Source organism: Vombatus ursinus, unplaced genomic scaffold, assembly GCF_900497805.2.
Source record: "Vombatus ursinus unplaced genomic scaffold, bare-nosed wombat genome assembly UNPS02014801.1, whole genome shotgun sequence".
In the NCBI taxonomy this organism is placed as follows: Eukaryota; Metazoa; Chordata; class Mammalia; order Diprotodontia; family Vombatidae; genus Vombatus; species Vombatus ursinus.
This window is the reverse complement of record NW_020954579.1, coordinates 15,091,239-15,115,231: the sequence shown is the minus strand read 5'-3', so window position 1 is coordinate 15,115,231 and position 23,993 is coordinate 15,091,239. Positions and strand designations below refer to the sequence as shown.

At 48.4% G+C, this 23,993-nt stretch overlaps 2 protein-coding genes across 7 annotated transcripts in view; one reads left to right on the top strand and one right to left on the bottom strand.

Moving 5' to 3' along the window:
• CASKIN2 (CASK interacting protein 2) overlaps positions 1-11,139 on the bottom strand; it is a 17,510-nt gene extending 6,371 nt beyond the window's left edge. Inside the window, exons 1-12 of the mRNA XM_027873389.1 lie at positions 11,004-11,139; positions 8,999-9,598; positions 4,165-4,216; positions 3,432-3,529; positions 2,670-2,815; positions 2,442-2,537; positions 2,071-2,201; positions 1,782-1,890; positions 1,261-1,369; positions 830-924; positions 361-622; positions 288-328 (exon numbers count right to left, since the gene is read on the bottom strand). Of these exons, the coding sequence (XP_027729190.1) occupies positions 288-328; positions 361-622; positions 830-924; positions 1,261-1,369; positions 1,782-1,890; positions 2,071-2,201; positions 2,442-2,537; positions 2,670-2,815; positions 3,432-3,529; positions 4,165-4,216; positions 8,999-9,092 (1,233 nt within the window). The 5' untranslated portion in view covers positions 9,093-9,598; positions 11,004-11,139. The remainder of the gene's footprint in view (positions 1-287; positions 329-360; positions 623-829; positions 925-1,260; positions 1,370-1,781; positions 1,891-2,070; positions 2,202-2,441; positions 2,538-2,669; positions 2,816-3,431; positions 3,530-4,164; positions 4,217-8,998; positions 9,599-11,003) is intronic.
• TSEN54 (tRNA splicing endonuclease subunit 54) lies at positions 9,609-23,993 on the top strand. Of its 6 annotated transcripts, none has more exons than XM_027872753.1 (11): positions 9,609-9,769; positions 13,454-13,645; positions 14,079-14,142; positions 14,246-14,329; positions 16,530-16,628; positions 17,838-17,890; positions 19,823-19,927; positions 20,240-20,904; positions 21,590-21,650; positions 22,081-22,200; positions 23,399-23,993. In XM_027872753.1, exons 1-11 carry the CDS (start codon positions 9,759-9,761, stop codon positions 23,547-23,549), a joined length of 1,605 nt encoding a protein of 534 aa, XP_027728554.1. In that variant the 5' UTR covers positions 9,609-9,758; the 3' UTR covers positions 23,550-23,993. The 6 variants fall into 6 exon arrangements, with proteins under 6 accessions (XP_027728554.1, XP_027728557.1, XP_027728553.1 ...); XM_027872756.1 differs by lacking the exon at positions 9,609-9,769 and adding an exon at positions 12,991-13,065 and having other exon boundaries at positions 13,454-13,618; positions 22,084-22,200; XM_027872752.1 differs by lacking the exon at positions 9,609-9,769 and adding an exon at positions 12,991-13,065 and having other exon boundaries at positions 13,454-13,618.

The window sequence follows — 23,993 nt, the reverse complement described above, 5'->3', positions numbered from 1 at the left end:
GCTGGGAAGAGGAGGAAAAGAACAAGAATCCCTGTAGGCACTATCAGCAACTTATAAGAGGTGACATTATTTATAGAGAACTTTAGGGTTTGCAAAATCTACTTTATATAATTATCTCATTTGATCCTCACAACAACCCTGTGAGTTATGTGCTGTTATTATCCTCATTTGGCAGATGAAGGGACTGAAGGTCAGAGAGATTGGCTGGCTTTTTCAATGTCACACAGAATATTAGGATTTGAACCCAGATCTCCCTATCCTCAAGACCAGGGCTCTATCCAATATACCATGCTGCCTTCAGGAGGGTGCTGGGAGCAATGGGTTAGTGCTAGTTTTCAAGCCCTCAGACAGGAGACTTACCTGGGCTGTCTGGGCTAATGCCAACCCGAGGAAGTTGGCTATAAGTGAGAGGGTGCAGGGAGTCATCAGTTGGCAGCTGAGGGGTCCTGGCAAAATTTGGGCGCAGAGGTATGGTCCCAGCTGCGGGGCGGGGTATGGTGACCCCAGCCCGCTTGCTGACCACTTCCACAATGCCTGGTGGGAAGTATCCCACCCGATCAGTGCCCAGTTGGCTCTCATGTATATGTCCCTTCCATCGTCCATCAGGGTGCTGTTCAAGAACCTGCAGACATGCATGGAGAACTGGTTCAGCAGGGCCTGGGAACCTACAGCAGCAGAAGGTGTCCAGGTCCACAGACCCTCTTGTTCAGATCTCTACTTTCCCCTACATCTCTGATGTCCTATAGTCTTTCTGACCCTTCCCTTCCCCTTAAAGAATCATAAAACCTCATTAACTCAACAAACCGTGGGATTCCTTACTATCCCTCACCGTGATGATGTCTCCAGCCCGGATATTGAGGGCAGTAGGGTCATGGAGGTTCCAGAAATCCTTGAGAGCCCGGACCTTCAGGATCCCAGATGCTTCTGTGAGAGAGAGAGAGAGAGAGAGAGAAGAGATGATGTGAACATTGCTGGGGTCATCTCCCTAACTCAGCTCCTCTTTCCCCACCCCACTGTGTTGCTGGCCTCAATCTTCCTTCCCAAGTTCCAAACTAAAGCTGAATGTGAAATTCTCTTTTTCTTCTTTCTTTTTATTTATTTTTTTAATATGAAATTCTCCCCAGTGAACTCTGCTTCTCTCTCAGCTTGCCCCAAGTACTTGACATCCCACAATCCCTAACCATGCCAACTACATTCTCTTTTCTCATGGTCTGGGCTCTCCTTAAGCACCCACTTTCCCACCACATTATTCCCACTCACCCCGTAGTAACTGCTTGATTTCCCGGCTGGCCTGGGAAGTAGTGAACTGGTTCACGATATCCAGGGCTGTCTGATTATACGTATTCCTGATGTTCACGTCCACACCACCCTGTGATGACCACCATGTAAAAATGCCCTTTAAGATCACAATTCTCCCCTCAACTCCAATGTCATCCGGTATGGCTCCCATGGAAACTCCTCCAAGAGTCATCCTCATTAGGCTGTTCACAGCCTAAAACATTCACAGGTCTAAAGCTGGAAGGGACTTTGGAGGCCATCTGGTCCAACTTTATTTCAAAGATGAGGAAATGGAGGCCCTGGGGAAGTTAACTGATTTACCTAAGGTCACAGAGATAAGTAAACATCTGGGAGTAGGCTCTGAAGCCAAGTTCACTGCTCCCTGACCCATTGTGCCATAACTCTGCCTCCGTCGTCCTTGAAACACAGGAGTTGCTCAATGAAGGAATGCCCTTGCCTGCCCGTGTGCCCTGTGGCATCCTCCTCTTGGCACACATGCCTACCTCCAGCAGCAACCGCACCACCTCAGTCTTGCCATAGAGTGCTGCCTCATGCAGGGCGGTGCCTGTCTTCGTCTGGCGGTTGATTTCGATCCCAGCTCTCAGCAGCTGCCTGAAGAATGGAGATGGAAGATTGTGGGGGAAGGAGGGAGAGGGAGGAGTTTGCTGCAAAGGCTACAAGGTACTCAGGAGACAAAGGAGAACTGGCAGTGACGGCGAGGTGAAAGGACAGCCAGGGAAGGGGCAGGTGGAACGCACAGAGGATGAAGCAGTGGGGCTGAGTGAGAGTTACCTGATAACCTCCTTGTGCCCGTTCTTGGCAGCCAGGTGCAGTGGGGTGGTGTAGTTGGGGTCATTTGGATCTTTGGCCTCGCCCTCCAACAAAGCCACACACAGGTGGCTATTTAGGAGTAGTTGGGCTACCTGTGGGTACCATGCTTATGTCAGGAACCTTTCCTTTTAGGTCCCAGAAATAGCTACCCCAAGATCACTCAGATCCTATCCTTCCACAGTGTACCCAGAGTATAATCTGAGGTATAATGTGAACATGGGGTGAGGAGGCCTCATCAAAGATGGAGAGGCCTTACCTGAGGTACAGTGGGGTAGGGGGAAAGAATGCTTCACTGGGGGTACAGTGAGGGCAGGGGAGTGCGGATGCCTCACCTTGAGTCGTCCAAACTCACAGGCCAAATCCAGAGGGGTCTTCTTAGCCTTGTTGACCAGGCAGGGATTAGATTGATGCTGCAGAAGCATTTCTGACTGAGGAGGGGACACAGAGTAAGTACTTAGCCCTGGCCTTTTCCCCTCTATGCTGGGAAGGGGAGGGAGACAAAGCAAACTCCCCAGGATGGTATCTACTTCCGAAAATTGCCACCCAAAGAACTCACTCACCACTTCATAATGCCCATACTGGGCCGCCAGGTGCAGCGGGATCTGCCCATCTAGGGAAGCAGCATTGACGGCAGCGGCTGCTCTCAGGAGCAGGCGCACAGGTTCCAGCCGGCCCTGCCAAGCTGCATAGTGCAAGGGACGCATGCCTGCAAGGACAGGGACAGACCAAGCATGACTTCTCAGGCTGGCAGGGGCAGAAGCAGGAGGAACTTGCTGAAATTATCTGGGTTTAGCGCTCTCAGAGACAAGGTGCTTGGACTGAAGCATCTGAGCTGATACTGAAAAACAGTGGCTCAGTGGAGGTAAGTCTAGAACGGGAGTCCTCATCTTGCGGCCCATGAAGTTTATGGGTTTTTTCAATCCTGTGATAACTGTCTTTCAATAACAGGTTTGCTCTGTAATCCTATGTATTTTATTTCATGAATTTAAAAAAAAATTATTCTGAGAAGAGATCCATAGGTTTCACCAGAATGTCAAAAAGGGGTCCATGACACTGGCCTGTAATAATACTAATTGGTATTTATATAAGACTTTAATGTTTGCAAAGCACCTAATCTATGTGACTTAACTGCATCCTCACAACAACGTTCCTATAATTGTCCCCACTTTACAGATTGAGGAAACTGAGGCTGGATTTGAACTCAGGTCGTCCTGACTCCAAGTCCAGTGCTCTCTACAGTAAGCCTCACCACAGTTGCCCAGCTGGCTCTAAAGTGCCCAGGCTGGGGTACCCAGGAAGGATGGGAAGTTTCAAGTTTTCACCATTGCTGTCTTTGATATCCACTGTGGCTTGTGCGTCTAGTAATAATGCCATCAGTTCCAGGCTGCCCCCCAAGGCTGCATGGTGCAGAGCTGAGAACCTGGGGCACAGAGCAGAAGAAGAAGGTCCCAATTTAGCACATACCCCACCACCTTGACACCCATAACCTAGGTGTTTCCCAACCCATCCACTGGGCCCCAGAACCACCCAGGGAATGGGGTGGCAGAAGAGGGCTGGGCTATCTCTGCCTGATGTTCCCCCCCTCCCCCTTCTCCCCCCCCCCCCCCCCCACCACCACCGTGGGAGCGCAGCAAGAGGCCAGCTGAATGAAAGGGCTCAGTGTCTGGGCTGAGAGGCCTGTTTGTCTGGCCATCTCCCTCCCCCCTACTCAGTGGGCCCAGAGGAGGGGGCCGTGGGAGCCAGCCTGAGGATTTCTACCCTAGAGGGGAGAAAAGGGGGCCCAGCAGGAATCTGACCTGAAGGAATACCCTCTTAAAGAATGGAAAGCCCCTCCCCCTGACCACCCAGCCACATGCCTTCAAGCTCTGTGGGTCTGTATGACCCTATCCCACCCACTCAGATACCCCTTTTCCCGCCCCAGGCTTCCTCAGATCCCAGAAATCTAATCAATGATACCCCAAGTATATGGCCCCTTGGGGCTTCCTAACTCCTATTACCCACTGCCTCAGTTTCCCAACTGTGTACTCCCTGCGGAAAGCAATTGTGCTCACTCACCCATCTGTATCCTGGTAGTTTACATTGAGCTTCTTAGTAGAGCCGAGGAGTTCTGAGGGAAGGGGGCAAAGTTAGGTCAGAGCCAGAGCCCATCTACAGCTCACCCTATACCCTGCCCTCCCTGCCCCCAACACATACACACACACACGCACTGCAGCCTGATTTCTCTTTACCCTACCCCAAGTCCTGCAAAAGCTGGCACTGACCTCTTGGTGTACAGGAAAACACAAGTCCCATGGCCCCTGACCCACTCCCCACTGATGCCCTGCTCTTCAAAATCAAGGAACCACTGCAGCAGCCCAAGGCTTTCTCTTTCCACAATCCCCCAGACTAGCTTCTGCTTATAGGGACAATGGAGTATGTGGGGGTGTGTGTGGGGAGGTGGCATTGCCAGCATGCTGTGCCCTATGCCGAACAAGCCCATGGAACACATGGTTGACATTCTTGCTGAAATAGGCAAAGGAGAGGGGGAGAAATCTTGGGTATGGGGTTCTAAGGCTTAGGAATGGAAGGACAAATGCCATCCATACCTTGGGGGACCATTTCTTCATTAGAAGCCCCAGCAACAATCTCTTGCCATAGGGTTACCTAACATTCAATCTTGGGGACTCTCCCTGGTTGCCATAATTATGGAGATGGCCTACTGCCTAGCCACATGTTGGGGCTGGGCTAGAAATTCAATTCAAACAAACAAATATTTTATTAGTTAACTACTACGGGTAGGACACCGGGTTAGGTTCTGGGAATACAAAGATGAAATACAACATACGCCCTTCCTTCAAGTAGCTTACAATCTATTGATACATCCCAGTTCTTAGGGGGAGTTGGATAGAGAGATGAGAAGTGTAATTGTTGTCCATGTGGAAGGGTGAAAAGGGGCTCTATGAAGACCATCAAAGAGGAATCTGTCAGAAATCTGAGTACCTAGAAGGCCCTTTCTCCTGCTGGTTCCCATCTCTGCCAGGGAGGAAGCTTGGCCCACCCCAGGCCTAGGCAGGGAGCCAAGCATACTGGTCCAGGCCTGCCCCTAGGTCCCAGCTGGGCCCCCTAAATGCCCCTGCAGCCTAGGCAGGCCAGGATGTCATTCCACTAGTGATGAGCCAAGCCAACTGGGGAGTGGCACAGGGGGTATGTCAGGGGAGAGGTGGCATGGCTTCTTTCTTGGGCTCCCTATCTCTGGAAGTAAGTTAGACACCCCCCCCCAAAGGGGTTATGTATAGACACAAGAGAGTCAGATTTGGGAGAATTTAAGGGGGGGTGGGGTTGATATGTTTGATGGTCAAGAGGAAAAAAGCTAAATTCATTACTGTATGGAATTACTCCTCTGGACCTCAGTTTCCTCTTCTGACAACTCTATAGGGAACAGATAAGAGAGTATCTCCAGCTCAGCACTGTTCAGTGCTAAACCCAAGTTACTGTGGTGGCAGAGGTGAGGGTTGGGGCTCAAAGGTCATAACTCCCATCCAGCAGAAGCTGCCAGGAGTGACAAGAGACCTTCCTCAGCTCCTCATTGGCACGTAGGTGGTTCTGCTGCAGAGTAGTCAAAAACTCACCCTCTGGGGAGTGGCAGAAAAACTCAGTCTTATAGCCAGGAACAGGAACAAGGGCCAGGTCATGCTGGATTGCTCCAGCCAGGCCAGAACAATGACCGGAAAGGTTGTAGGGGAGAGACTGTTACCATGTAGGGGTGGAGTACCACAAGAGAGTACCAGAGAGGGAATGATGTTCCCCCGGGTAGCCCTGCCCAAATCCCTCTTCCCCTTAGGGGTCTCAGTACCCTTGGTGACACAGGGTGGGGAGTGCTAGGCTAGCCTGGGAAGACAGGATATGAGCTCAGTGTCTCTTCCCCAAACCCCCTCCCGGCTCCAGGAACGAGGAAATGCTTTTCCCCTTCCTCTGATTAAAAAAGGAAAGAGTTCAGAAAAAGGACGGAGGTGGGGAGGGATAAAGACAGGGGCAGGGGCAAGGGCAGGGGCAAGGCCAGGCAACCCCACCCCTCTCCTCCTGGCCACCTGCTCCTCTCCCGCATGTCAGTTAGGATGGAGGGGATTCTTTCTTGTATAGTTGACCCAAGGGAAGGGCAAGCAGGGACTCCATCTGGGTTAAGGGGACTAGAGCAGCTGTGGAGGAGGAGATGGGGTTGTGAGGACAGGACCTTCATGGACCAAACCCCCAGCAGGGGAGGGAGCAGAGGCCCCATTCCCCCTGCTCCTCCTTCAGAATAAGGCCAAGACCTCACTCAGCATCCTGGCATCTGGCATTGTCACTGAAGGTAGCGCCTTCCCTTCTGCCACCTCAGGTAGCTGGGAAATTCTGGGCCCAGAAGGAAGAAACTAGGTCCTCTCCCCTTGCTCTCATAGCTCCCTCTCATTCCCAAGTTGCAGGACAGGGTGGGAGAAAGAGAATACTAAAGAACGCCTGCTCCCCTCATTTCTGCTCAGGTCAGCCCTGCCTAGTGGCTAATGCCTTCCCTCTGAGGTTACCTTCTAATGATTCTGTATATCTACAGCTTGTATGTGCCTAGTTATTTACATGTTGTTTCCCCCATTAGATTGTAAGCTCCTTGTGAACAGGGATTGTTTTGTGCTTTTCTTTGTATGCTCAGCTCTCAGCATAGTGCCTGGAACATATCAAGAGATGAATAAATGCTTGTTGACTGACTGACTGACCTCCCATTTACATATACATACGCACATATATCTCATTCAAGGACATATTTGTTTGCATCTTGTCTCCCTCCTTCGAATGTAATCTCCTAGAGGGCAGGGGCTGTTTTTGCCTTTCTAGGTATCCCTAGCTTTCAGCACAGGGTCTGGCACATTGCCCTGGAGGAGGTGGGATGTGCCCATATGAAGACTGAGATAGACCTCTCTCACTCTGCTTCATTTGGAATCCAGGCCAGCAGTGGGAAAAGAGGGAAGGTCCCCCAGCCAGTTTGTGCCCTCCCTTCTCCCACCTACCACTATGCCAAGTTACTGCCATATCACAAACACTATGTCTGGCCTAAGTAAGGTGACAGCAAAGTTCCCTGATTGACTGATGACCCTGTAACACCAACCCCAGTCCCAGACTAACCCAGCACTTAGCATATAATAGGAATTTAAAATAAATGTTTGCGTATTCATTGACTATATTCCACTGTCCCAGGAGGGGTGGCTCTGACTTTGTATTATGAACCACGAGGACAGAGGCAGCTCCATCAAGGCCATGCTGGGCAGGAGGCCAAAAACAACACAGAGAAGGAGGGAAAAGTGAGTGCATGGGGAAACAGGGTTAGGGTGTGGGGCAGAGCTGCACCCTCTCACACAGACTGCAGAGCAGACCCCTAGGAGCACAGCAAGGATCAAATCTACTTTTAAATGTTTAAAATTAGGTGGTGATCTCTGGACTTCCTTGGGGTCATTCTTCCCCACCCCACAACAAACAATCCAGGTCTACAAGCACTGACCCCTTCCCTCAAGCTTTTCATTCTGTCTCAGGAAAAATTATCAAGTCAACATACTATTGTAACTGGGAAGGACATGACAACCTTCAGCTCTGGATCAACACTCCTTTCCTTGGTCCTTACATTGTAACTCCCCAAGTAGAATGTAGGCTATATGAGGGCAGGGTCACTTTTATACTTAATAATAATAATAATAGACAGCACTGTGCTAAGCACTTTATAATATTTTCTTTTTATCCTTACAACAATTCCATTTTGTAGTTAGGAAAACCGAGGCAAAGGTTAAGAGACTTGCCCAAGGTCGTACACCTAGCTAGTAAGTGTCTGAGACAGGATCAGTCTTCTTAACTCAGGTCTTCTTAACTCCAGGCCCAGCACCCGCACCTAGCACTCTGCTGGTCCAATAGCACGGTCTCAATAAACTCATGCTGATTGATTGATTCAGAGAAATATTAGCCAAAGGCAACATGTACAGAATACTCAAAACTCATAGACAGATGCTGCTCCTTGGGGTTGGAGCCTGGGGTTTTAGCCCAACCCCCAAAGAAGAGACCTATCCCAGTAAGTTCCCCAAGGCCCTGTCCTCCTAAAAATCTTCTTCCTGTATCAATCTGGAAGCTCACATCCCATGAAAGGAAATAAATGTGTCAACGCCAACAATAACCTCATTGCTCTCTAAGTTCAGGATCAAATGAGGTGGGGACAGCAAGGTGGGTGCTAAGTGGATAGAGCATCAGGCCTGGAGTCAGGAAGACCCATCTTCCTGAGTTCAAATCTGTCCTCAGACACTAGCTATGTGACCCTGGGCAAGTCACTTAACTCTGCCTCAGTTTCCTCATCTGTAAAATGAGCTGGAGAAGGAAATGGCAAACCACTTCAGTATGCTAGCCAAGAAAATCCCAAATGGGGTCATGAAGAATAGGACACGAATGAAAAACAACCGAACAACAGCAACAATAACTTTGGAGTTTCCCCAAAGTATTAGCTCTGAACACTAGGGACTCTGGAGCTACTATACCACCAGAAGATGTGGCCAATGAGGGTTCACTAGAGCTCCCAAAGCTATGAATCCTCCTGGGCCTGTTTCCAACTCATCTCACCCACAGGACTGTCAGGATAATACCACTAATGGAATGATTTCTTTAAGATTAACAAGGAAGCTCAGTGTCTACAAGGACTATGGGATCTTTTTTCCTTCCAATTTGAGCTCTCCCTCCCTCTCTCAGTGGGACTACTTAGAACAAGACACGACCCCCAATTTCCCCAACCAATGATGTACCTCAGCCAACCCTCCCTCCCTGCTGCCAAATGCAAGGCTTCCCACCCAAGGTTGCCCTCCCCAAACCCTGTGGAGAGGGCCACTTTCCAGTCACACCAGGGGGAACTCACTGCTCTTAGCTGCCTTGAATTTGGCCACCAGCTTCTGTACCCCAGCTACATCCCCATTCTTCACAGCAAGAATCAGGTCCTGTTCCCTCCCCATCCTGAAGGCTGGGGCTCTGAACGGCAGGGCACAGAGAACAAGAGATGGCCCCGGATATCCTGGGCTTCAAGATGCCATGCCCAGCTCCTCAGAAGGCCTGCCAAAAAATCCAGTTAAAAGTCCTGGGGATAGAAGTCTAGAGCTGAGGAGGAGCACTGCCCTTGGGCCGATGGCTGGCCAGCTGGCTGTCAGCAGCTGACTGGTGCTGGTTCCAGGTGCTCGGAGAGTTGCTACCACAAGCAGGAAAACCAATCTTGGAGGGCGCGTGGGATGGGTGAAGATCTGGACTGAGACCAACTTGCGGCTTCTGACAACTCCGGGATGGGCCAGAACTGGCCACGCCACCCTTCCCTGGTTGACACAGGAACTCTAGTGCCTATCCGGAAAAATGCCAGCATCCCCTCTGGCAGGTCATGGGGTCTGTTTCTGTCCTGGAAAGATAAGGCATTCCCCACACAACAGAAGTCTCTTTGCTGGAGAGGAAGGCTCAAATCTTTAGCCGTGGCCTAAAGAAATTTAAGAAAGAAGGTATCAGACATAAGGGAGGTCAAGAGCCAGAGATCCAGCACCCCCTGTGTATTACTGCCATCCCAGGACAACTCCAAGGAAATCTCAGGAGAATGATTTTTTGCTTTACGATGAAGAAGCAGGGCTGAACCTGTCAAGATGGTTAAGAGGTAACCATGATGTAAAAAAGTAGGAAGGGGTGGGGGTGCTGGGTTGATGGGAGGAAGCACTGAGTTCTGGGAAGGGGAGGCTGAGTCACTTATATCCATGGGGCATCTGGCAGCACCTCAGACTTGGGGCAGGAAAGGCCCTAGTAGCATGACATGGGGACTAGGGTAAAGCAGCCCCCCTCCCCATAGCCCCAGGTTCCTAACACCCACAGACAACTGACTTGGTGTGGAAAGTAGGGGGCCTAGGGCACTGGGCATGAATCCCAAGGGGTAGGAGTTGACATTTTTTGCCTTAAATTAAGAACTCCCATCCTCCACACACATCCTGGGCTGCTCTCTAAAGATACATCTGATTTCCCATTCCCTAGTTGGCCTCAGTTCACTAGCTAGGTGTTCTAGGGTTCCTTATGGTAGGTTGGGATGGGAGAGGAAGAACACTGGACAGGACAGTGACCCCCAAAAGAATCTGTGTGAGTGGAAGGAGGCAGCGCTGAATTATTTGACAGAGAAGTTGGACACCTGTTGCTCACCCATTCTTGGTTGAGAGAGAGAGAGAGAGAGAGAGAGAGAGAGAGAGAGTGTGTGTGTGTGTGTGTGTGTGTGTGTGTGTGTGTGTGTGTGTGTGTAATAAAGTAGACTCTTTTTTGGGGGGACAGAAAACAGGCAAGATGTTGCTCCCAATCGCTGCCCCCTCCCCCTTACCTTTCACCCTGGATCCAAGTACTAAACTCTCAAACAAGCCAACCAACTCCAGTTTTCTCAGCTAATCCTATGCTTTCACCCACCCCGAAGTTGGGGGCGGAGACCCGGGACCTAGGTTGCAGGGGGCTCCTTCCCCAAAAACAAACAGCCCTGTGGCTCTCCCTACACCACTCTCGCAGGTTGGATACCTCCACCCCCACTCCGCTTCCAGGACCCAAATCTCAGCTATCTAGCAAGAGGGCGCCCGCGACTGGGCACGGGGCTCATTATCCTCCTTCCCCCCGCCCCTTCTGAGCCCCCTACCCAGGGAGGAGAAACAATGCAAGGGGTACGGGAAAGGGGAAACGGCGGACGCTCGGATTAGACTGGGGATTGGGAGGGGAGGTAGGGTGGGAAGTTGGGATGAGAGGATAGGAAGGGAAGCACAGAGTCGGGAGGTGGGGGCAACAGCCTATCCCGCAGGGAAAGTTACTTTGTATCCTCCTCTAGTCTCGCTTCTCCTCCCCCTTCAGTCCCGGGCAGTCTGTCTCACCGCTTCCAGGTCCAGCGGCCTCGCCTAAGTTCTCAGGACCCCCCCTCAGTCCCTTGCAATTCCAGAGCACAGCTCCCGCCGGCCCTTCTCCTTTCTCCTCCTTCTCCTCTTCCTCCGCGGCCGGCTCGGCGCCTCCAGCAGGAAATCCCGCCCATCCCCCTCCCCACACCCTCCTCTCCCTCCAGCCGGATTTGGAGCTCGGGAGCTCTGGGGCCCTCCCGGCCAAGGCGTCGGACTGTCACTCAGCCCGCTCCGCTCCGCCTACTTGCTTCTATCCCGGCTCGACCCAGGGAGTCCGAAACTGACATGACGCATGCGCTCAGGTGAGGCGCGTCTGTTACCCTCCATTCCTCCTCTCCCCTAGCCACCCCGCCAACACGCACATCCCGTCCCAGTACCACCCCTGGAGAGAAAGCGTCTTTAGAAGCCGAGGTGGCTGGTGTTGGCGTCCTAAGCAGAAGGCACCAAACTAAGACACAAAAGAATTAGAAGAAAAGAAAAGTGACCCAAAGGGAAAAGAAAACATGGGATGGAAGAGAAATAATATCTGGGGACCTACTTTCCCCTCCTTCACTCCCGGGTTCCAGAAGCACCCCCAGAAAGTTGTGGCTCCCCAATTATTCTTGCCCGATGTGTCTAGTCGGAGCAATGGCTCCATCTCGTGGAAGATTCTGATACCGTCCTGCCGCTTCTTAATCTTTCCGACTCATGAACTAGGGAGCCCCAGGGGACTGCCCTCAAACCCCCTAAGATGTGCTTAAGGACATCTCTGGAGAGGCGGGGGCGGAGGAAGAATTCTACGGTTGGGGATCCTGGGTTCTTTTACTTTTTACTAGGGAGAATGTGTGTGTGTGTGTGTGTGTGTGTGTGTGTGTGTGCGTGCGCGTGTGTGTGTGCGGGAGGGGTGTTAGGAAACCCTGAATTTAGAGCCAGGGACTCTTGCATCCGAATCCCAGTTTTGCTACTCGTTACCTGTGCAATCTTAGACAAGTCGCTTCTCCTTTCTGGACCTCTGATTGAATTAAATGACATTTTAGGTTCCTTCCAACTCCAAATCTATGAGATTGTGAGTTGGCTGACTTGTCCTAGCCAGGTACAAGACTAGTTCTAGCCAGAAGACAGATTAAGGCATTCTGCTAGTTATTCCTGTTCCCGCCCTGGATACAAAAATCCTTGGGAAAAGACAACTTTGCCTTCAGAAAACCCATAATTTGGGATTTGGAGTTGTGGATGATGGAAGTGTGAGGACACTTGACTGGCCCTTGGTAGAGAGGAGACCGGTGAAAGCTTCACTTTCAGCACTATCCTGGGTCGGACAGCTCTCCGCCCCCCACAACACCCCCAAACCCCTATCCCCACATTCCTAGGTTAGGACTAAAGAAGGAAGTAGGTCGAGGTCCCTCCAAGATACAGTTCTAGAATTTCCTGCGTCCACTTTAGAAAATATTCAAATATTTTCAAAATCAAATCTAGGAACCCACCTCTTACCTCGAATCAAGCTCTTTTCTCGGCCCAGCGTCCCCCTTTGGCTTGGTTTTTAGCTCCTAAAAGATGTTAGCGCCTCAAGACGAATATATATCTTGCCCCAAGGTCCTGCATTTCCTTATCCACCCTATCCACCCCCGGACAGCCTGCTCCTCCAGTCCTACTTTAGAAGCATCCCTAGAGAGCGTGCTGGGAAGCCGACATGTGTATGTTGATCGGGATGGGGTGGGGTGGAGATCACGGTCTTCCGAAAGTCAGACTGTTTGCTGTGCCCCTGATCCCGTCGTCTTCTTCCACCCAACCGGACAGAGGGTAGCTGTGGCATAAGGAAGAGCCCTGGAAGTCTCCCACCCGGCGGGAAGGGAGATTGGGTGGGCACTAGGACCCGGGGTGGGGGGGGAGGTTGCAAGAGCCTAGAATCCGAAGGGCGCTAGGGCCGCGCGGCGTCCAGGAGGTGGAGCTAGGATGGGCCTGCCGGGCTCCGAGCTGCCTAGGTCTGCCTGATGGAGCCCACGCCAGGGCAGCCGCTGGAGCCTGAGCCCGGGGCCGTGCTTGTTCCCGCTGGCCGCGTGCTCAGGTGAGCCTAGGGGGGAAGCGGGGGGCAGCGGAGGGTGCTGACTTGGCGGGGTGGCGCCCCGGGAAATGCTCCAAGATTCAGCCGGCAGACCACGTGGGGGCGGGGTAGTTTTAGGCAGGAGGGAGGGGTGGTTTGGAGAGAGAAAAAGGAGCAGGTTCTGGAAAAGTGGGAGCAGAGTTAGGAGTGAAGGTCCCGGTGCTTCTGTGAAGGGGAAGGGAGGAGAAGCGGAGTTGATGCGGTAGTGTAAGGTAAGCAGCTAGGACCGAAGAGAGGCAAAGGCTGGGAGGCGGGACAAGCAGGGCAGGGGCCCCTTGTTTCCCCAAACTTTGTGAACGAAGGTCTCTGTGCCCCCGCCTCCTTCAGCTGCAACCCTCTCATCCCCTTGCAGCCCCGAGGAGTTATTCGCAGCCCGGTCCCGGGACCAGAAGCTGCCTCTGCGCTCGCATGGCCAGAAGGTCTTCCTCCCCGACGGCTCGGAGGCCCAGGAGGAGCAGCTGCGGCTGTGTAGACAGGAGCTTTGGACCCTCCTTGCGGAGGAGCGAGTGGAGCGACGGTGGGAGAAACTTTGGGGCGAGCGGGGGTGAGAGGAAGGAGAGAGAGAGGAGCACACAGAGAGAAACTAAGGCGTGTGTGTGGGGGGGGGCACAGGGGGGTGGCCACTGTCTGGATATTTATGAAGTTTTGGGGGAAAGTAAGGGGACGTAATGTCCTGAAAACATCAAAGAAGTCCACAGTTCAGGGGGTGCTGCCCTATACCCTGGGGACAAAGACCCAGTTTGTTTTTTTAACAGTCTATTTTTTTTTTTTTTTTTTTTGCTTTTTTGGTGAGACAGTTGGGGTGAAGTGACTTGCCCAGGGTCACACAGCTAGTAAGTGTCAAGTGTCTGAGTTCAGATTTTGAACTCAGGTCCTCCTGACTTCAGGGTAGGTGCTCTATCTACTGCGCCACCAAGCTGTCCCTCAGTCTGATAATTTTCGAATTGATTTTCTGTCCCTTTTCCATTCCCCTCCAGGGGCAGCTTGGTGACTGCCGAGTGGAGTCCTCAGGATGGAGTGGTAACTCTGAAGTCCTTTGCGGTGAGTGCTAATACGCTATGCCAGCAGCAGGTGGAGAAGGGGACCCCTGGGGACCACTAGGCACCCTTCCCCACCTTGATAATTCCCATTCTCTTTCACATAGGGTAAATTCTGGCAAACCATGGGCTTCTCTGAAGGGGGTCAGCAGCGGTTATACCCAGAAGAGGCCTTGTACTTGCTGGAATGTGTAAGTCTCCATAGAATGAGATGGGTACCTGATGCATCAGAACACTTTGCTGGTCTGAGTCTCAGTTGCCTTATTTGTAAAATGGGGATAATAACTTGTGTGGCAAATGCTTTGCAAACTATAAAATGTCTTCTTTTGAGTCTGTGGAAGTTTAATTTATTGGAGCAAGTATTTATGTGTGAGATCTCTGGGCAAAAAGGAATTTCAGACTAGTTAGGATTAGAAAACTAAGGCATGTACTTCAATTATATTTATATATACACTATGTGCCTGGCGTATTGTTGTTGTTGCTGTTGAGTCATGTCTGACTCTGTGTGACCCCATTTGGGTTTGTTTTTTTTTTTTTGCAAAGACTGGAGTGAGTGGTTTGCCATTTCCTTCTCCAGTTAGTTTTACAGATGAGAAAACTGAGGCAAATAGGGTTAAGTGACTTGCCCAGGGTCACATAGCTAAGAAGTATCTGAGGCAAATAATAAACACAGCAAGATCTTATATTCAATATGACTTCCTATCAATTGTGTGTATAAATATGTGATCTGATACAGAACATAATTTGCAAAATTCTGCTTCTTTGCATCTATTCTTCATCAAGGATAATCTTCCATGTAAAGATTTTATGGAGATGAGGAATTAGTCTTGTGGGTCCATGGTTTCTTTTTAAAATTTTAAGTAATATTTTAAATTTTACTTTATTTTTAATTTATGCACTAAAACAAGCATGCCCATAACATGGTCTAATAAAAAGATAATTATACATGAAACTTGCCATTCCCTTTAAATATATGTTATTATGTAAATCCCCCCCTCATCACACCCTAGAGATGGATACCAATAGACACAAATAAGTATACATGTATGTAAATTTAATATATATTATATATTAATATACATAAAATTAATCTATACATATTTCTATTTATCAGTTCTTTCTCTGGATGCAGATAGTGTCTTTCTTTATATGGCCTTAATTTTTAATTTGCATTTTTATAATAGTCAAAATGATTTAGTCACTCAAAGTCATTCTTAAAACAATATTGCTGTTACTGTGTACAATGTTCTTTTGGTTCTGCTCACTTCACGCTTTACCATTTCGGCTAAGTCTTTCCATGCCTTTCTAAAATCCTTGAGCTCATCATTTCCCATAGCACTGCAGTATTCTATCACAACCATACACTACAACTTGTTCAGCCATTCCCCAATTGATGGGTGTCCCTGCAATTTCCAGTTTCCATTCACTTTCGGAGTTGTAATGACTATTTGTGAATTTCCCTCTGTCTTATTTTTATTCACTATTCAGCCTCTCTTTTTACCCTATCCCTGTTACCTTATCTTCTCCTCCTCTCCACTCTCCTACCTTCCTCCCACCCCCCCCAAAAAAGCCCCTCCCCTATCCTGTCTTCCAGTTTTCTCATCTTTCAACACGTTCAGAAAGCTTCTACAGCTTTCCAGATGTATATGTTGTTTCCTCTTTAACCCAGATGAGAGTGAAGTTCTAACATTAGCAGCCCTCCACCCCCATTTACTTCCTCTATTAGTTTTTTTTTAAATGTTTTTGCCTAATATTTACATTTCCCAACATATCCCTACCCAATCCTCTCCTTTATTGTCACAAACCAGAACTTTCCCATAACTTAAATGTTTTTCAAGAGCTGCTATGGCTAAAAAATGTATTACCCTGAAGCTAACATAGTAATGAGCCACTCTGAATTTAACTAGTCTAGTTTTTGAACCAGGTGAGCTGTAGTCCATCATGAGGCCCATGCTCAAAAGTTTTTCCAGGTTGGTGTAGGACCTGCCACAGCTTTGTGCTCTGATGGCACAACCTTCAAAAGTCATGGTCTTCTCCATATCTTGAAAGTCTTCAGGGCTGACTGACTTTTCTTCCCTATGTACTACTGCCAGGGGGATTTAGGTCTGCTTTTCTACTTTGAAAGATGGGGGGAAGGGGAGAATGGAGTTGAGGAATAAATTTCCTCCTATTTACATATGCATACACATATACACACACACACACACACACACACAGTTGTTTGTATCGTGTCTCCCTCATTAGAACATAATTTTGAAGGCAGGGACTGTTTTTGCCTTTGCATCTCCAGCCTTTAGCATAGCGCCTGGGAAAACAATAAGGGCTTAGTAAATGCTTGTTAGAGGGAAGAGGGAGTGCTTATAATCAGAGTTTTTGTTTTCTCTTTTCCAGGGATCCATCCAACTTTTCTACCAAGACTTGCCCCTGTCCATCCAGGAGGCCTATGAGATTCTACTAGCCCAGGGTACCAGAGGCTTTCTGAAGTACCAGGTATTCCCCTACCCCAGCCCCTTAGGCAAGGGAAAGGGACATCACTGGGTGAACTTCACAGACACAAGTTAATAGCAGCATGTATCTGTTGAGCAAAGAACCCAAGTGAGAACTAAATCTGTGAACTCACAGGTTAGAATCCTAGAACCAACATTTATTACCTCAGTTAAAATGTAATTCCCTTGAGAGCTGGGACTAGTCATTCTTGTCATTGTGTGCACAGTGCCTAGTGTATAATAGGTAGTTTATAAATGCTTGTTAAATAAATTTAGCTAAGTGACCATGGGCAAGCCTTCTAACCTTACTTTTGAACTTCAGTTTCCTCATCTGTAAAATGAGGATAATAGTTAGTAGTAGGACCTACCTCACCAGGATATTTTTAAGATGTTCTGAAGGGTGTTTTCTTTGTTTAATTTCTTTTTTTTTTTTTAATTTTTTTTTCCAGGCAATTGGGGTTAAGAATGTTTTCTTTGTAAAGCACTATATAAATGTGGTTGGGCACTTAGGTGGTAGGTTAGGTAGTTAGTTAGGTAGGTAGGTAGTTAGGTAGATTCATCTTCCCAAGTTCAAATCTGGCTTCAGACACCAGTCTTGTGATCCTGGGCAGGTCACTTAACCTTGTTTGCCTCAGTTTCCTCTTCTGTAAGATAAGCTGGAGAAAGAAATGGCAAACCACTCCAGAACCTTTGCCAAGAAAACCTACCAAAAGCGGGTCACAAAGAGTCAGACACGACTAGAATGGCTAAATAACAACAAAACTATAAATGTGACATGTTGTGAGTTTATACCAGTAGAGAAATGGGAGCAGAGATCCTGTAGTATTGAGATACTCCAAGAATATTCTTCCCTGTCAGCTCATTGAGTTTTGGAAGGAGGAGGATACCTCAGCATTTAAATCACAGAACTCCTCTGGAGCTTAAAACTAATGGCCAGAGCCATCTGGTTGTTGAATTCACTTGTTTTGTGTGTAGAACCCTGTAAGCATTTGGTGGAAGGAGGGAACAGGGAAGAAGGGAAGTATAAGGGAGCAGGGCAGGAAAGAGAAAATGGCAATCTAGCAATGTAGTTTCTGTCCTTGGGGAGCTTAAGATACAGTAGGGAGTGTAGAGTAGCCAGTTGGGAACTCCGCGCCAGGCAAGAAGACTGTCCAGAAGATTCTCCTCTTACTCAGATTTGGGTGACTATCTGACCTCTCCCTTTCTTTCTAAGGTTTTCAGCCACCTGAAGAGACTAGGCTACGTGGTTCGGAGGTTCCAGCCTAGGTAAGGCCTTTTGGATTACTGTAGACTGGGCATCTTGGGCAACTTGGCTACTCTCTGTCTATCCCAGGTCCTTTCAGCTGGGGTTCTTTGCCCTGTGATTAGGGTAGGTGCATTGCCTAAATTTCTTCTTGTCTCTAGCACTGTCTTGACTATATTAAGCCAAGTAGGAGATTGGAGAAAAGCTAGCAGACTGATGGGGGTGGTTAAAGAGATCAGAGTGTAAAGTCGATCAGTGAAAAAAGAAGCAAAAAACTAGGGGTGAGGAGAATCTTGTGCCACCTGCCATAGGCAGGAGAACAAACTGCTAGGAGAATAGGGTTGGGAAATTTGGGGGTAATTCGCAATTCCACCTCTGGGGGTAGCATGGGATCCATGCTATATAATATATTATATGTATTATGTATTATAATATATAATTATGTATAATATATAATTATATATTATATAATAGCCCCCCCTTCTATAAGGGAGCTATCACATCCATCCATCCATCCATCCATCCATCCATCCATCCATCCATCCATCCATCCATCCATCCATGCATGTCTATGTATATACATGCACACATACACACATATACACATATATAGGTGACTGTATACATGTACACATACATACATGTGTATATACACATGTATACATGTATGTATACATGTCTACACATGTACACACACATATAGCACACTTTGCAAACCTTAAAGCATTGCATAAATGTCATTTGTCATTATAATGTATCCAGCTTAGAACCATTTTCAGTTTAGCTTGATTATTCAATAAATAAGTATCCTTTCCTTCTAGGAATCAGCATTCTTGTTTCTTTTAATCTTTTAGTTGATGTGCGTTATTCCTAGGCTTAGAAGTCTTTCTTTTGTTGTTCTCGCCATTGGTGAGTTGTATTGATTATTTCGTGTATAATATAATAATAATAATTATATGTTTAAGTTTACCAGGGTCACAGCAAGTTAGTTTAACCTGTGGTCATACCCTGTACCCCAAATCCCAACTTGCCTTCTTATAACTTTGTATTATTGAGGGCTAGGCAAGAATAAATGGAAGTTTCTCCCATCACAGAAACTCCCCCCACCCCCATGTAATCACTTAATGCACATAAAATCCTAGCTATAGGGTGTGTATTTTTGTCCTTGTTCTTCTTTCCAATCTTGGGGTTTATGGCCTAGATTTCTTTCTTAAGGCCCAGATCAGTTTGGCTTTCGTTAATTGGCCAACAGTCATCCCAGCCCAAGCCTCACATAGTCATTGTTTGAGCCCTGATGGCTCATAGTGAAGGTAATTAGTAGTTGTTTCTGTTTTGGCCAGGAACCCTGAGGGTCTTCCCCTCCCAGATTGAATTTTTTTTTTTTTGATTAGGTAAAAGAGGCCATTCTTTACCTCATTTCTTACCAAGCCTTAATCATTGAATGGGCATTGCCTTAGTCAAACTGAGACCTAGGAAAGACCTTAACTCAAAAAGCCTCCCACTGCATCCAGGGCCATCTCTAATCATCCTGATCTATATCTTGCCACTGGACCTGGATGGCTCCAGAGGAGAGAGTGAGGCTGGTGACTTTGCACAGCCTTTCCTCACTTAAATCCAGTTCACTTGCAAGTCATGGTATCTCCCTGATGTCAGGGTCCTCTTCAAGAACAAAGGACAAGGGGGCAGCTAGGTGGCACAGTGGATAGAGCACTGGCCCTGGAGTCAGGAGGACCTGAGTTCCAATTTGGCCTCAGACACGTGACACTTACCAGCTGTGTGACCCAGAGCAAGTCACTTAACCCCATTGCCTAGCACCCCCCCCCCCCAAAAAAAATGGGAGGACAGACAACAGTCCTTACCCTTTCTTCTTCTTTTTATCCAAGCTGGCCTTGGGGGACGAAGCTTAGAGGATGCAGATAAGGAAAGTGGGTATAGTGACCTCTGTTTTTCCACAGCTTGGTCCAGTCTCCCTATGAGAGGCAGCTTAACTTGGAGAGTGGTAGTATTTGGAGCTCTGAAAAGTGTCATGGAAAGAGGAAGAGGAGGCATTCTAGTCCTTGGTAATGGTTCCGAGTTATAACAGCCTCGTTGCTGCTCTTGGGGGTAGAATGGGGGCGTGCAGTGCTGGGAGAGGGCAGTGTGGCGACAGGTATGTGAATTCATGGGAGGAGGTGATAATGTGGGCAGTGCGTGCAACCCCACCAACACTAAATTCCCAGAAACACTAATACCAGACATTCAGCTACTTGGACTGAAAATTCAGCTAGCTGTTTTATGGCACCAGAAATTCTTCTTCTCTAGGGCCAACTCTGATGATGTGCCCCACTGGTGACACCTCTGGATCAGAAATGCTTCTTTCCCACATCCTTCAGGTCCACTGATAAGAAACCCAAGGTGTTGGAGGATCCTCTACCAGAGGTGGTTGGGACTGCTGAAAGTCAGGCAACTTCAAGCCAGTCTGCCCCCAGCCAGAACAGCAGATCCCTGGAGGAGAAACCCCAGGAATCAAGCCATGTAAAGGATCCAGGGGGCTCTAGTTGGCCTCCTGAATCCCCAAGGCAGGTCCCTGACCAGACGGAGGATCATGGTAGGACCTTGAAGGGAGGAGGAAGAGGAAGCCAGGATAGAGCAACGGAGGATAATGGGAACAATAGAGCTTGTAAGCCACGGTGGGACTTTGAGAAAATTGCATTCCCTAACATGGCCTGCGATCGCCCCCATACCCTACTACTTGCCCCAGCTCCAGAATTGCTCCCGGGGAATGTCACTGCACGGGAGATGGATGCAGCCCCTTGGTGCCAGCAGCTGAATCAGCGTAAAGAGAAGCTTTCCAGGAGGGAGAGGGAGCAGCAAAGGGGGACTACTCCCTTCCGAAGTGATGTGAATTCGGATCCTGAGGTGCAGCGCTGCACCAGCTGGCGGGCATATAAGGAGCTGCTAAAGCGGCGGTGGCAGCAGAAGGCCTGGAATCAACCCCCTAACTTGTGGGATCAGCCGGTCACTCCCCTACTGAACCCTGGCCAGGCAGCCAGCCCAGGTATAAGCGTCTTCTGATCTTTTTGGCCCCCATCCACAGCCAGGTCTCTCACTCAATCCTGAGAGAAGAGGGTCAGTTTGGTATGCTATTTCAAGAGGAAGGCCTCACTGCTTTGGGATGGGATATGGTTTTAGCAGGGCTGTTTGACAATGTGGGGAGCTTTGGGCCTGAAAACTACAGAATGCATTGCAGACTCAACAGGAGAGGTATTGCATGGAAGAAACTTTACAGGTGATACTGGCTGGTGTCCTGGGGACCCTAGTAAGAGCTGTTCAGGACTCTAGGCTAGAACAGCATGCCATATGGCAAAGGACCAGAGAGAGACAATTCAAATGATCAATGATTAATGGGAGAATGAGGGAAATAGGACTTGTCCGTCTATAAAGATAAAGGTTGAATAGAAAAACAAAGTCAATAAAAACATGAACTGTACAGAAATGGTGAAAATAGACTTGTTTACTAGGACAGGGGGTGGATACACCTTGATGCTCGAGGGAGGTAAGTTTAGGACAGATGAGAGAACCCTGTCACCCAACAAATATTTAAATTATGGAACTCATTATTCCAAGAAATGATACAGGCTAAAAATATGTGGTTTTTTGTTTTGTCTCATTTTTTAATGTTCAGATTAATTCACAGAGGCTAGCTCCATAGTGGATTCTAATTTTTTTCCTTCCCAATGCAGCCACTGTCCTACAACAGATCTCCTTACTACAGAGCACTCACCTCACTGATGGAGTTGATGGGTAGGTCTCTAGAACAGTATTTCTCAAGCTGTTGGGGAGTCTGGAGCCCCCTCAGAGTTCTTAGGGGCTTTGGGTCCTCAGTACCTCATATGTCCAATTAGGGATCTCAGCCATAAAGTGATTGGGCTGGAAGGGAGAAACACCCCAAGTTCTCCAGGCTAGGGCAACTTAGCAGCTGCTGTCCTCAGGAGTTGAATAGGGGTGGGGGTGCTAGAATGAGTGGACATATGTGGGCTCTCTCAGCCTCAGAGATTAGAATGGAGGAAGTGTCTGGGAATGTTAGTTCCTGTTCTAGTAAATGAGATAATATTTGTAAAGCACAGTGCTTGGCACATAGTAGGTGCTTTCTAAATGCTCTGTTCCCTTCCCTCCCCCACTTTTTCCCTTATGCCATTTTAGTCTTAAGGCCCCTTGATCTCTTTTCTATCAGTAGGCTGTTGGAGAAGTCTGGAGATATGGAGATCAGTTTTGACATCTATCAGGCAGATAGTGTATCCAGTTTCCGGAAAAATGACCCAGGAAGGCCATATGCTCGGATGTGCATCAGTGGGTATGATCCAGAATAAGAGCTGAGGCCTAGAAGCAAACCAGCTCTCTTTTCATTCTTACCCTTCACCCCCTTTTCTCTCAAGATCATGCCATAGAGGATTGGATGAAGCAATTGGGGATGTTTAATTTGGTGAACAGAAGACTACTAGGGGACCTGTACCTGTGTTTTCAAATACTTTAAGGACCGTCACTTGAAAGAATGATTAGGCATGCTCAGCCTGACCCCAGAAGGCAGAGCTAGGAACAATTAGAGGGAATAGGGAGGAAGAATTTGCAAAGGGGGTTAATGTAGGCTTTAATCAAGGAAATTCCCTAATGGAGCAAGAGCTGTCCAAAAGTGAAATGGGCTGCCCCCCAGAGGTGTTTGGGTTTCCCCTCATTAGAGATTTTCAAGTGAAGATTATCTGTAGAAATGCAATAGGGGAACTATTAATGTACAGGGATGGATCGGGGGTTCTTGACCTTGTTTGTGGCATGGACCCCTCTGGCATTCTGGTGCAACCTCAGGAGCCTTTCTCAGAATCAGGTTTCTTAAAATGCATAAAATAAAATGCCTAGCATAGAGGGGGAAACCTGTCATATTGAAAAGATTAAGACTACCTGGGAGCTGGTCTTTGAGGTCCTGCCCAATCCTGCAATTTTGTGATTCCTTCCCAGTCCTAGCCCTTAACTTGTGAGACCATATTCTTCCATTACCTACCCTGAGGAAGGCTTTGTAAACAGGGTGCCTCACCACCTGTGTGTTCTTTTTTGTTTGTTTGTTTGTTTGTTTTGGGGTTTTCATCATGGTTTTGGAAGCAATTGAGTTTAAGTGACTTGCCCAGGGTCATACCAGTAGTTAATGTCCCAGGCTAGAATTGAATTCAGGTCCTCTTGACTCAGGGCTGGTGCTCTATCCACTGCGCTACCTACCTGTCCTACCACCTAGTATTCTGAGACTGTGTTTGTGTGTGTGTGTTGGGGGCGGGGGAGAGGTGCCTCTGCCACATTTTTTTGTCATCCTTCACAACAGTCAAGTTGGGAAGGGACCCACAAATAAAGCCAGTGCTCCCGAACCTGGGGGAGACTTTGAGGCTAGCATTATTTCACCTTAACCATTGATGTCCTGGGTCAGGGCACTGAACTGAGGGATCTGAGGAAACTTGGGAGGTTTGATTAGTGTTGTGGACTTCTTCAATGTCTCATTCAACTCTCTACAGATTTGATGAACCTGTCCCAGACCTGTGCACCCTCAAGCGGCTGTCCTTCCAGAGCGGGGATGTTCCCCTGATCTTTGCCCTGGTGGATCATGGTGACATTGCTTTCTATAGCTTCAGGGATTTTACACTACCCGTGGACCTGGCACATTGACTAACTGGTCTCCAGATCTCGTTGGCATAGCCTCTGGCCTGGGTCAGAGGTAGCTACCCAGTTGATATGATGGGGGAAAGTGTTGCCTCAGTTTTGGCAGGCTTTGCTCTCAGGAATGCCTTATCACTCAGACCCCCGATTCTCAGCTGTCACCTGTATTGGAGCCTTCTTCTTTATGTGTCTGATACTATACCAATGTTCATCCCAACCCAAGCCACCTCCACAGGAGAGCAGGCTTGAAAAATGCAGGGCAAGTTATATTGCCTTAGTTGGGGAACATTCCTCATGTTTGCTCTGATTCTTCAGTAGTGCCCTTGGTACCTTTCTTCCCACAGGCCAGATAAGAGGAATCTTGGTCCTGTTTTAATGTAAGCAAGGTTGGATGCATCCGGGGAAACCTGGGTGAGGCTAAATCATTAAACTCCTTTCTTATGTCTGCTGTGA

Bases quoted from the DNA above. Each gene is read 5' to 3' on its own strand.
- TSEN54 (XM_027872750.1), top strand. From the start codon at position 12,992: ATGGAGCCCACGCCAGGGCAGCCGCTGGAGCCTGAGCCCGGGGCCGTG. The intron at 13,646-14,078 runs GTGAGAGGAAGG...ATTCCCCTCCAG, and splicing joins AAACTTTGGGGCGAGCGGGG to GGGCAGCTTGGTGACTGCCG. The intron at 17,891-19,822 runs GTAAGGCCTTTT...GTTTTTCCACAG, and splicing joins GTTCGGAGGTTCCAGCCTAG to CTTGGTCCAGTCTCCCTATG.